The sequence below is a fragment of the Pongo abelii genome, chromosome 1 (assembly GCF_028885655.2).
Source record: "Pongo abelii isolate AG06213 chromosome 1, NHGRI_mPonAbe1-v2.0_pri, whole genome shotgun sequence".
Classification (NCBI taxonomy): domain Eukaryota; kingdom Metazoa; phylum Chordata; class Mammalia; order Primates; family Hominidae; genus Pongo; species Pongo abelii.
Genome location: NC_071985.2, coordinates 157,784,885 through 157,798,696, shown reverse-complemented (window position 1 = coordinate 157,798,696; position 13,812 = coordinate 157,784,885). Strand labels below are relative to the sequence as shown.

The 13,812-nt window shown below is 36.9% G+C and overlaps 1 protein-coding gene across 7 annotated transcripts in view; it reads right to left on the bottom strand.

The window, feature by feature from the left end:
- SLC44A5 (solute carrier family 44 member 5) overlaps positions 1 to 13,812 on the bottom strand; it is a 443,676-nt gene that overhangs the window by 33,872 nt on the left and 395,992 nt on the right. For all 7 annotated transcript variants that reach the window (XM_024251656.3, XM_054532995.2, XM_054532994.2 and 4 more), the window contains 5 exons: positions 12,971 to 13,096; positions 12,085 to 12,145; positions 8,592 to 8,715; positions 7,089 to 7,172; positions 4,083 to 4,195 (listed from right to left, as the gene is read on the bottom strand). In XM_024251656.3, the coding sequence (XP_024107424.2) occupies positions 4,083 to 4,195; positions 7,089 to 7,172; positions 8,592 to 8,715; positions 12,085 to 12,145; positions 12,971 to 13,096 (508 nt within the window). The remainder of the gene's footprint in view (positions 1 to 4,082; positions 4,196 to 7,088; positions 7,173 to 8,591; positions 8,716 to 12,084; positions 12,146 to 12,970; positions 13,097 to 13,812) is intronic.

The window sequence follows — 13,812 nt, the reverse complement described above, 5'->3', positions numbered from 1 at the left end:
TGGTACCAGTTGTGCCTTTCCATGTTTAGCGCTTCCTTCAGGAGCTCTTTTAGGGCAGGCCTGGTGGTGACAAAATCTCTCAGCATTTGCTTGTCTGTAAAGTATTTTATTTCTCCTTCACTTATGAAGCTTAGTTTGGCAGGATATGAAATTCTGGGTTGAAAATTCTTTTCTTTAAGAATGTTGAACATTGGCCCCCACTCTCTTCTGGCTCGTAGGGTTTCTGCCGAGAGATCCGCTGTTAGTCTGATGGGCTTCCCTTTGATGGTAACCCGACCTTTCTCTCTGGCTGCCCTTAACATTTTTTCCTTCATTTCAACTTTGGTGAATCTGACAATTATGTGTCTTGGAGTTGCTCTTCTCGAGGAGTATCTTTGTGGCGTTCTCTGTATTTCCTGAATCTGAATGTTGGCCTGCCTTGCTAGATTGGGGAAGTTCTCCTGGATAATATCCTGCAGAGTGTTTTCCAACTTGTTTCCATTCTCCCCGTCACTTTCAGGTACACCAATCAGACGTAGATTTGGTCTTTTCACATAGTCCCACATTTCTTGGAAGCTTTGCTCGTTTCTTTTTATTCTTTTTTCTCTAAACTTTCCTTCTCGCTTCATTTCATTCATTTCATCTTCCAGGGCTGATACCCTATCTTCCATTTGATCGCATCGGCTCCTGAGGCTTCTGCATTCTTCACATAGTTCTCGAGCCTTGGTTTTCAGTTCCATCAGCTTCTTTAAGCACTTCTCTGTATTGGTTATTCTAGTTATACATTCTTCTAAATTTTTTTCAAAGTTTTCAACTTCTTTGCCTTTGGTTTGAATATCCTCCCGTAGCTCGGAGTAATTTGATCGTCTGAAGCCTTCTTCTCTCAGCTCGTCAAAGTCATTCTCCGTCCAGCTTTGTTCCATTGCTGGTGAGGAACTGCGTTCCTTTGGAGGAGGAGAGGTACTCTGCTTTTTAGAGTTTCCAGTTTTTCTGCTCTGTTTTTTCCCCATCTTTGTGGTTTTATCTACTTTTGGTCTTTGATGATGGTGATGTACAGATGGGTTTTTGGTGTGGATGTCCTTTCTGTTAGTTTTCCTTCTAACAGACAGAACCCTCAGCTGCAGGTCTGTTGGAGTACCTGGCCAGCCGTGTGAGGTGTCAGTCTGCCCCTGCTGGGGGGTGCCTCCCAGTTAGGCTGCTCGGGGGTCAGGGGTCAGGGACCCACTTGAGGAGGCAGTCAGCCCGTTCTCAGATCTCCAGTTGCGTGCTGGGAGAACCACTGCTCTCCTCAAAGCTGTCAGACAGGGACATTTAAGTCTGCAGAGGTTACTGCTGTCTTTTTGTTTGTCTGTGCCCTGCCCCCAGAGGTGAAGCCTACAGAGGTAGGCAGGCCTCCTTGAGCTGTGGTGGGCTCCACCCAGTTCAAGCTTCCAGGCTGCTTTGTTTACCTAAGCGAGCCTGGGCAATGGCGGGCGCCCCTCCCCCAGCCTCGCTGCCAACTTGCTGTTTGATCTCAGACTGCTGTGCTAGCAATCAGGGAGACTCCGTGGGCGTAGGACCCTCTGAGCCAGGTGCGGGCTATGCTCTCCTGGGGCACCGTTTCCTAAGCCCGTCGGAAAAGCACAGTATTCGGGTGGGAGTGGCCCGATTTTCCAGGTGCCGTCTGTCACCCCTGGAAAGGGAACTCCCTGACCCCTTGCGCTTCCCGAGTGAGGCAATGCCTCGCCCCTGCTTCGGCTGGCGCACGGTGCACTCACCCACTGACCTGCGCCCACTGTCTGGCACTCCCTAGTGAGATGAACACGGTACCTCAGATGGAAATGCAGAAATCACCCGTCTTCTGCGTCGCTCGCGCTGGGAGCTGTAGACCGGAGCTGTTCCTATTCGGCCATCTTGGCTCCTCCCCCGGATTGTGCCTTTTTCATACCTTAAATACATGCTCATAACCAAAGTGTTATATGTCTTCTCCTGTATACCTCTTAACCTGTTCTGGCCAATGAGAATTGTTCCATTGCTGTTCATGAACACTTACCCACAAGCAGTCTGGCTTTTTCTCTGCTCAGTATGACACATCCACATTGTTATTTGCTCTAGTAAATGGGCTGCTGTCAGTAGGAAATTTCAGTAGAAAAAATTGGTTTCTCATGATATGTAGAAAATCAATTGTCCAGGATAGTAGCAGAGGTCAGTTACATGTAGTCTTATTTTCTGACACTCCTCAACCTAACTGGACCTTTCCTCCCTCAATAAATACCATCAAGCTTACTTCCTACACCATTAATTTTTGGGTGAATACTATCTAGGGAGTCAATAGGGAGTGAAAATTGGTTGTTTTACCTGCACTTTTTATATGTTGGCCATCTTTCTCCTTTTTGCCATTGTCAAAATTGCACTACAGCCAATCTCAGATTTTTCTTGCTACTTAAGACATCAGTTAAGTCAATAGCAGACTTTACTGCCCTTTCCTTCCTGATGACAATGCAAGAGTGATTGAATCACAAGCCCAGACTCTCCAGTGGCAAAGGGCAGAGATTATTTTAAGATCCAAGCAGAAACACAAAAACAAGGCGTTTAAACAACTTTTTTTTTTGCAGTTTCTGATTAGAGAATGGAAGTTCTTGTGTTCCTTGACCAGACTGATCCACCTCTTATTTGTTACCTGGCTGTGCTCAACAAGAAGCCCAGGTGGGATGCAAGAGGAGCTGTACAGCAGGAGCAGATAGGGAACACCTGAGAAGATCAAATGATTTACTAAAAACTCATTGGAGATAATGAGGAGGGTACTAACAATAACCCAATGCATACAGATTGTCTGCTGTATTCCAGGTACTGCTCTAAGAGCTTTATATTCATTGTCTCATTTAATCCTTAAGATCCTCTGAGATGAAGATACCGTTATTATGCTGATGTTATAGATGAGAATACCAGGTCTTTTAACCACCAACAAACTTCCAAAGTTACCCAGTTGTATGTTATGGAGCTGGGTTAGAACACAGGCTAACTACACAACCTGCAGATTCAACTGCATTCTTATATGTGCAAAGCTCTTCTTCATTGAATGACAGAAATAAGAGATTGTAATTTTTGATGTCTACTGCCATAAAACTGTTGTCAGTCCAAATGGTGCCATACGGGAAATCATTCTTTTAAATAGAAACATCTCAAACATTCATATAATATATTGGCTCATACCTTTTTTAGAAGACTGAAAGGAAGCTGCCACAGGTGGTATATACTGTTCCACGTGAGACACTTTAATTCATATGTAGAGCTCACATTATACCTGATATGTATTGTTTTTGGGGGGATCAAGTTTGTGATTAGATTTCAACCTTGATTTTAAAAATTGTATTTGTATAAATTTATGGGGTACACATATAATTGGGTTATATGTATATATTGCATAGGGGCTCTTAGTGTATCCATCACCTGAATGACATGCATTGTATCTATTAAATAATTTTTCATTATCCACCCCCTTCCAGTCGTCAACCCTTCCACGTTCCCATTGTCTATTACTCCACACTCTACGTCCACGTGTACTCATTATTTAGCTCCCGCACATTATTTAGCTCCCACAGACAGTACTGTAATTCTCCATACAAAAGTGTAATTCAGAATACTTGCCTCTAGAGGGCAATGCTTCATTGTGGAGTACCAATTATTAAACGGTGTGACAGTACCTGGATTAACTGTACTAAGTTGAAAGAGAAAAATAGATCACACTTCTGTTAACTTTTCAGACCTGGCCTTTGATCGGATAGAAACGTTAAAGAAATAAAAGAAGTTGTCTGAAATGTTTTTCATTAATCTAAAAGGATTTCTTTTTACCTCCTTCTTAGTATCCATGAGGCAGGAGACGAAAGGCTGGTAGGGAAAAGAGTAAAATGTTCTGACAGCATTTTTTCCCCAAAGATACAGGAAGAAAAAGTTACACAGACAATATATGCAAAATGAAATATTTTTTCTAAGTTTAAAGCTTTTTTGAGGGTAAAGAATAATTAGATCCACTGGAAACAAATGCTTTCTGGTAACTGATAACAGCGATTGAAAATAAAAGGATTATTCTGATATTTGGCAATTTGAAGAGGAGTGATACCTACCATAACCTATAATTCCAATCACACCAATCATGAAGACCCAGAAGAGGCATCCAGCTATGAACCTCAGAAGTATCAAAAATATCCAACTAAGGACCATGGCGATAGTCAGGCCACTAGAAAAAACACACAACAAACACGGTGGTCAAGTGTGCTCAACATAACATATTACAAACATCAAGACAAAACTTTTTTTCTATTCAAAATTATTCTCAAATTCTTTTATTTTACCTGGCTATAGAAACATTAATAATGTTAAAAAGTATAAACAATGATTTCCATTAAGACTTTCATATGAAAGAATAGGACCATCAGGGACTTTATACAGAACTCATCTTTGTGTACCTGGGTAAACTGAAGTCTAGTATCAGTCATTGTTCAAAGAAAAATACAATTTCTCCAACCTACAATTTTGATCTATCAGAGACAGTTGCCATGTCTTATTTTTTCCCTTCCTACCTACCTACTAGGTCATAAATTGTAAAATGTATTCATGATGAATTTGTTCTGTTCCATTTACTTAGTGACTGGTGGAAATCTTCTGTAATATGGCTATCTAGAAGTAAGAGAATCATTTTGGGGCAGAAAGATAAGAAAAATAACTGGCCATCCCCGGAGTCCATAATGCTGTAGTCATTATCACTATGGTCTAATTATCTCTAGGAGTTTGTGATGCCTTACATCATCCAGACTTCTATTCCAGGTCCCCAGTGATCTGTGAGCCATTATTTGGAATCATGATAAGGCTTCTGTGTCTCCAGGGACATGTGACTTTATCAAGCAATTAACAGCATGACTATTTTCTGTCAGCTTTAATTAAGTTCTTCTTAGAGCTTGACTGAACTACTAGAGAAGCTTCTTTTCCTCCCATATATCCAGGTTAAGGTCACATTGGAGTCTTCTGATGTAATTTCCTCAAAGAGAACTCATTAAGATCGGAAAGTTGGCCGACTCTTCTATTAAGAACTGATATGTCTGGTGCTATCTGTAAGTTTCCAAACATAGCAACAGACAGAGCGTGGTACATTTATTAAGTTATTGTCTCAAGTGTTATATTTTTATTATAAAAAATCTCAATAATTACTCTCACTGGATAGATGACAACACAGTATTGAAGTATCATGGTCTTGCAAAGCCTGTGCTTTTAACTTGAGAAGTCATTCCCTCTTAAAATCACAGACATTTTAATGCTTAAATATTCAATATGGTTGGAAGATTATTCCATGGCCTAGCCAAAGGGAAGTATTCATAAATGTCACAGGAAAAAAAAACAAAAAATAAAGCTGTTTCAAGCATATTAATACTTTATATTTATATTTATAAAATAAACAAGAGCAGAAGAATTGAAAATAAAGGGAGATGTTCATGTTTTACTCTTATGAGTGGTGTCTGGGTGGAGAGAGTTTCATTCTGTGTTTTGGGGGTGAGGTAGGCAGGATAATCTCTCATAATGTACACTTGTTCAGGTAGGTGTGAAAAAGCCAAATGAAGAAGAAGCATGGAAATTATCTAGTGACATTTGGGTCTGACAATAGGGGAATCAATTTAAATACTGTCAAGAATAGACTACAATCTCTGCTGGAGATAAATCCTAACATACTAAAAGTAATTATTGTAATTGTTTAGGACAAAGCACCAAAATGAGTAAAATCTCATAAAGTGATCTAATTTTACAGTTCTAAACACCACACACTAGTATCTCACACAAAATACAACTTAGACTTTATTATGCATCATATAGTTACATGTATCTATCTTGCTCCACTACTGTTTTTCGTACTGTTCCCTGAACCACATTTTTTTTTGTGCTGCTACATTCAAGGACTCATATAGAAGTTAGGAAAACAAAGATGAGTTAGACATAGTTACTACTGTAAAAAGTTCATACTTTATCAGAGGGAAAGGGCCAGGTAAATAAAACACAGAATGATAGGTGCTATATGGAAGATAAGTATGTGTGTGTATTTATAGGTATGTAAACACACACGTACACACATGATGGGTATGAGGAACACATAGGAAGAAGTAAGTAATTACATCTGGGGAAGATAATAAAGGTTGTAAATGATACTAAAGCTGATTTTTAAAAAGGAGGTGCAGTTCTCCAGGACTCAATACCAGGAAAGGAAACAGAATGTGCAAATTTACAGGATGTGATAGTCTAGGGATGGGCGTGTTATTTGATATGTTTAGAATATAGTGTTAACCAAGAAACATGGGTGGAGATGAATCTGAGAAAATAAGTTGGGCTAGGTTTTAAAGGGCCTTAGAAGTAACTGAAAAAGTTTTAACTTTAGTCTTTTACCATTAGGGAACCATGGGAGCTTTTAAGCACTGGAGGGTGACAAAAGAGCCAGACAGTAATGACAGTCTTAAATGGGTCACACATTTACCCATTCCAATCCAGTGACTACATTTCCTTAACTTTCTAGGAATGCAACTCTTATGCCTGAAAATGTTACATCTCCTCCTCCTTGTTATCTATACATATATATTTATGTATCACATACGTAGCTATGTAGCTTTCATAACTACAATGACTTCTGGTTATGATGAATACCATTCATTATGCGGAAGGGATGTGTTGAAAAATAGGAACGATCCTTTTGAAGTCAAGGGAGGAGCAAATTAGAAAAAAGAATCTGAGAAACAATCCTGCATCCACTGTAGCATGTGATGAGAAGCACATGAGTATTACAGATACAGAAGTCCTGCAGATATTGCTCCGTGTGACTTGAAGTATATATTCATAAGTACTTTTATTAGTACTTAAGTGAATAAAATTAAAATTTACATTCTGCCAACAGTGGGCATATTTCCAAATATCTTTTCCCTGTCTGACCTCATCTGGAAAAGAAAATGGCAGGAACTGACATCTGAGTGAAATTTGTTATGCCACCAATACATTTCTTTTATTCATGAATAAAAATATAAAATTTGAAGAAAGAGTTCTACAAAGATAAAATCAGAATGGAGCTGGAGAAGAAACATCTATGTGTTTTCACTTACATGAGAATCCAATACCAAGTTGTTGCATAGTCTTCAAACACTTTCAATCCAAGTGACTTTGCATCAAGAAGTTTATTGATACCACTGCATTGAAAGAGAAAAAGTCAATTATTTTTTGATGACCACTTAACAGAAATGTTCTTTTTATGATAAAAGGGATTCTGCAAGGTGCTGTTGAAAGCATGTTTTCAGAAACCATCTATCAGTAGTGACTCTTTTCCTAGCCACAATAATACATAAAATGTCACTTCAGTAAAGCTGCAAAGGTAGCTATAGCTGCATGCAGAGAGAACATGGTTTTCAAGAATGGTGAACAAATCCTTTTCCACTGTATGCAACATTCCCTCAATATTGCAGAAACCTCACTGTAAGAAATGAATTTAAATGATAAGATTAGCTTTTAATTTGCAAAACTCGTAGTCAAGAATGAACATGATCTTTAATTCCCCTTCCTAATCCTGACAGTAAGGCATGATGGAACACATACTAGAAATTTCACAATCATCACTGTCCAATTTGAGGAATTATCAAAGTGAACACATTTATGTAACTACAACATCGTCAACCCCTTCTTCATGTGCCCCAATTGCAACACCTCTCCCTTCCTCAAAGTAACCACTATTCTGACTTTTGTGATAATTCCTAAGTTTTCTTTTTCATTTTACTAATTATATATGCATCACAGGGAAATAAATTTAACTCTGCTTGTTTTTAACTTTTATATCAATGAAATCATATTTGTATTATTATTTTGAGACTTCTTTTACACAGATTTATATTTCTGAAAATCGTGCAAGCTGCTATTGTATTCTAAATCTGCAGGAACTACACTATACTAATTATATTCCTAAAGTCTTTTAAGATAAATAAATTTTTAGAATATCTTTTTTTATCTATAATTCAACAACTGAGCAATGCAGTGATATGCTGTATACATTTATGTTTGTGCACATGTGTGTATGCATGCACACGGGGAAATATATTTTCCAGTAACATGGAGCACCATGTGTGTAGAGCCAAGGGACGTGGGGAATTTACTGCATTATACTTAGTACATAGAAATTTGATATGCCACCAATACATTTCTTTATGTCACACTTCTATACCTGTTGATAATGAAAGATTTAACCATTTTGAAAAGCATCATTATTCTTTCTTTCTTTTCTTTTTTTTTTTTTTAAATCCCAGCTAGTCAGGAGGCTGGGGAAGGAGAATTGCTTGAACCCAGAAGGTGGAGGTTGCAGTGAGCTGAGATATGGCCCCACTGCTCTCCAGCCTGGGTGACAGAAAAAAGCATGATTATTCTTTCTAAATGATTCTGGGTTCTCCCTTACATGCTCTTCTTAATGAATATGTATCAAGCTCTTCAATTCACAGTAACATGTATATTTCATATATATATATGTGATTATTTTCCTATAACCCTCAACCTAATAGGTGCTTTAGTCTTGAGTGCAATAACAAAATGCATCAAACTGAAAATTAGAATGTAAACACACATACTTTGCAGCATCCCTGAGTTCTATAACACTTCTTGTCCCTCCATTTCCATCTTGAAACACCATCTTACTTCCTATTGTTAAAGTGCCATTTTTGGTAGAGAAGTCAGGGAAACATCTCTGGAGAACTGTAAAAATAAATTGAAATTATTGTAATCACTTTTCTATTTCTTCTTTCATGATGTCCTCCCTTTCTTAAGCTTTCTGTCATATATAATCAAATTTTTGCTAGGCATGCAAATTGCTCAATATAGATAGCTCATTGCCTGTTACTTGATGATATGATTTTCTAATGGTCCTAAGACTAGAAAGCAAATATGATCACACTCTGAAACTACATTCGAAACTTGATTATTTTACACATGGTATATTCATCAAGTCATCATAAATAAAGTGCACACCATAGGTTTTAAAAGTAACAATGATACATATCATTCATGGCAAGCACATTTTAGTAGAAAGGCCACATTAACTTGTATGACTGGATGAGTTTAGTTTTACTATTAAAAATACATATTAGGAACTACTTGAGTAAAACTTTGAAAATTGGGGATCAGTGAATAATACCTTGGCAAATAAGAAACAGCTCAAATTTTAGGCTACTAAAACAACTAAATTTTTGTCTGTGAATTCTTAACAATTTGTCTCCCAGCTTTTTCATTTACAACAGTTTTTTAGTGGAGCTGAAAATGGAAATTCTGAAACTATCAAAAAAGGCCTACACTTTGTAGACTAGTATGATTTCTAAGAAAAGTGAAATCACTATTCAATCTTCTATGTTCTTATTTTGATTGGAGTCTTTGCCTCTTTACAAATTTATTTCTAAAAATATTTTAAAACCACAATTTTGAAGGAAGAAGTAAGGAAAATCAGAAATGGATTATTTTCATATTTTTTTTCTTATAAGAAGCATCACTGATTTGCATAGGTTCATATGTAGTTTAAACCTGAAAATATTAAAGCTGTTGAGCTGGGGAAAGAAGAAACAGGTCTCTTTAAAGCCTTTCCCGACTTTCCTGGCTTAAAAGGAATTTTCTTGTCTGCTCACCTCTAGCTTCTGCTGCACTTAGGACGTGGCTGATTCCTTTACCTGCCCCACCTTTCTACTGCTCTTCCCTTCCTTTCTGTGGCAAATTTGACACAGTAGCCTTTACCAGCTGCTTCTACACCCTCAGTTTAATCAGAGTTTTGGCCCCACCACTTCATGGAAATTATCCTCCCAGTGATCCCAATGACCTCTGAATTGTCAAAACCTCCAGATATGTTTTAGTCTTCATCCTGCTTAAACTCATTACCTAGCACAAGGCTTGGCACACAGTAGAAATCAGTCAATATTTGCTGATGAATGAGTTAACTTTTTTGAGCCTTTGACATGGTAGATACTCCTTGGCATATTGAAACTCTCTTTTCTTGGCTTCCATGGTCAGTTTCTCTCCTGTCCTCCCATATTTCTGTGCACTCTTTCCCTTTCTACTTCTTAAATACAAGTGTTCCTATCTAGAGGGTCCCTTGACCTTATTTCATATTTTTTTTTCTGGATAATCTCATGCAATCTGTTAGCTTTCATTACTAAATATGTTCATTACATATTTGGAAAGTGGATAAAATATTTTAAAAAAGTCCTTCCACCTACAGTGTACTATATTAACATTTTGGGGAATTTCTTTCCGGTCTTTCTTCTACAATAAATATTTTTTGAGAGTCAAAATCCCACAAGACATGCAGTGTTTTCCCTTGTTTACTTGTTTTAACCTTACTTATTTCCTTTTATGAACTCTTTAATGAACAAATTTTATTATCTGCATACTATTCCATTGAGTGCTATTTAATCTTATATTAGGAGGAACACAAGTTGATTACAACATATAGTGTCTTTCTCACTAGATTGTGAGGGACTACGCCTTATTTATTTTTGTACCCCCAATGTATACTTTATCCTGTGTGACTTAGCCAAACTGTACTTGTAAGGGCAGAGACTATGTCTTATACCTTTATACCTATTATATCTTTTGTTACTAATGATTTATATTTATCCTTTTGCATAAAAATTTATAACATTGATTTTGGCTATGGACATTTGTTGCTGAGGGCTTCCTGGTAAGTGCTGTTGCTGTGGGACCTACATCTTTGCTTCAAGGTCTTTTATGACTCAGGGAAGAGTGATGGAAGTATGTAAGACATGTTTGGTGGTAGCTACTTCAGTGGGTATTTGACTGTCTACTCAAACTAATGACTAATGCCTTTCCTCCATTTTAAGAGAAATATATACATTGTAGGATAGTGAATAAATAGAAAAAAGAAAGAAGAGAGAAATTTCCCACAGTTTTGCCACTCCCAAAATGACTACTTAATGTTTTGGTATATTTCGTTCCAATCTTTTTCTTTGAAGAGGTTTTTTTGTTGTTGTTTATTTGTTTGTTTTAATTTATACACGTTTATCATTATAAGGATGGTAACAGTTTGAATTTTATTTAACATTATAACATACACATGCATGTTATTCTAATAGTTATATTTAATAATTCTAAAATATTTCATTTAGTGAACACATTATAATTTAAGTATTTTCTTGGTCTTGGATAGTAGAGTATTTCTTTCTCTTTTCTTTTTGCCACTCTAAATGTGATGGACATTTTAATGTAAAGCTTTTTTTGTAATTAGGATTATATCCATAAGAAAGAAAACGCAGTGATTATTTCATTTTCTTCTTTTTCTTTTTATTTTTTTAGAGACAGCATTTCACTCTGTTGCCAAGGGTGTGTACAGTGGTACAATCATAGCTAACTACAGGCTTCAACTCCTGGGCTCAAGTGATCCTCCCACCTTGACCTCCCAAGTAGCTGGGACTATAAGTGCACATTGCCATGTCTCACTAATTTCTTTTTAAAATTTTTGTAGAGACAGGGTTTCACTATGTTGCTGAGGTTGGTCTCAAACTCAAGCAATCCTCCCACCTTGGCCTCCCAAAGTGCTGGGATTACAGGCATGAGCCCCTATGCCTGGCCTCATTTTGTCCGGAGTATTACTTTAAATATAGTTTATAATTTTAAAGAAATAAAATATTGACTAATTCCAAATATATATAAATATTTCAAGTGATAAAGACAAGTATATGTCCTCCCCCTACTCCCCAGGCAATTTCTGAACAAAGTTTTCAGCTAAAATCAGGAGTGGGTGTATATGGGCGTATCTGTGTGTGTGTTTATGCATGCTTCCAAAGCACCAAATGATCAATCTAACTGAGCTTTCAACTTTCAGTCTTTTTCTTGTATGTTTATGAAGGAAAATTAAAAAAATCAGAGTTCCAGTGAAAATGTACTTGGTTGGAGCCAAGAGATGAGCTCTACTTTTGACTTTCCTGCTAATCAACTCTGGGACTTTAGGCCAGTCAGAGGACCATTCTTGGCCTCAGTTTCATCAATTGTGAAATATGGGAACTTAATTAAGTAGCATTTTGGTAGATTCTGTATTTCTAAGGTAAAATAATTGCCACTTACAAGGTTTGCTTGGAAAAATCGCTGTTGGACAATCATCATCCAGTAAAAGTTGTGTGATAGACTAAAATAGAAGGAAGAATGTTAACATTTCAAAGGCCATGTGATGATTACTTTATACTCAATCTAAATATGTCCTTTAAAAAATTTAACTCCATAATAATCTCCTTATTCCAAATTACTTCCACTAATAATATTAATTGTAAGATTATCACACACAAAATCTTGCTAGACATTCTTAACTGTCCTAACTGTAATTCAATCAAACCAACAATAATAAAACCAGATCATCTGAAAACAAGGCACACCTTTGGAGGTGTGTATCTTTGTCTTAGCCATATCCTGAGTCTCTGATTTCTTTATGTTTTTTTTTTTTTTTCTGGAAAAACATCTTCTCTAATTTAGAAACCAGTCATATTATTTAACATTGTGATGATTTAGAATTCTCTTACATATCTCAAACCTAGGTAAGGGTTGGGGTTTTTTAAATGAGTTGTTATCAAAATGGACTTGGAAATAAAATTCTACTTATTACTAAGTTGCTATGGGGCTTCATCACCACATTAACGAAATGGTGACTGCAAATGACATTAACTCCTAGTTCTAGAGTAAAAGTCTATCCAAGTAGAGAATTTATTAGTGTCGGGGAATAGTAGAAGCTAATTAACCAGACATAACAGTCTTTCATGACACCCCAAATCTACAAAATGATGTGCTATAAATGGTGTGTGTGCACACCCAGTACACATGCATTTGTGTTTCAATGAAATTGTATCTAATCATTTCCTAGAAGATTTGGGAGCTTGTTCAGTAACAAATTCTCACGTTACACTTGAGATTGAAAAAAAAAGTTAAATTGTTCTCTTGCTTTAAGCCTAAACACACATACCTTCACAGGCTTAGCAGTGGTCTTACAGAACTGACGGTAGTCTTCCCAGTAGCTTTTGTCTTTTGTGTACAAAAGTTGCATTTCCACATAGGTTAAAAATTTTTCTGGGCACTTGGAGACACAGATCTGTGAACGAACAAAGTGATGAGAACTGAACTGAGTTGAACAAACCCAGGAACTACCTATAAAGCTAGATTTCTAAATTATCTACCATAACAAAAAGCAATGCACTGTTTTCCATCTAAGAAGCTTACATCAATTTCCTTGCTCTCTCTCTTTTTCTTTCTTTTTTATTTTTTAGAGACAGTGGCATGACCCTGGCTCACTGCAGCCTCAACCTTCATGGGCTCAAGTGTCCTCCCACTTCAGCCCTTTGAGTAGCTGGGACTACAGGCAAACACCACCATGCTCAGCTAATTTTTGTATTTTTTGTAGAGTCGGGGTTTTCCCATGTTCCCCAGGCTGGTCTCAAACTCCTGAGCTCAAGTGATCCACCCATCTCAGCCTCCCAAAGTGCTAGGATTACAGGTATAAGCCACTGCACCTGGTCTAAATCAATTTTCTAGTCTTATTGTAAAAAATGAAATTTCATGTACTAGTTACCAATCTCTATTCTTTGCTCTTTGATATTGATGTTATATTAACACAAGATACCATACAGTGATAGACTTATTTTTAACTTTTGATTTTAAGATAATTGTAAATCAACATGTAATTGTGAGGAATAATAGGGATTTCACATACCTTTCACTCTGTTTCCCTCAATGGTAAGAACTTGCATAACCATAACACAATATCATAAGCAGGAAATTAATATTGTTACTGGTATAGTTTGGATATTT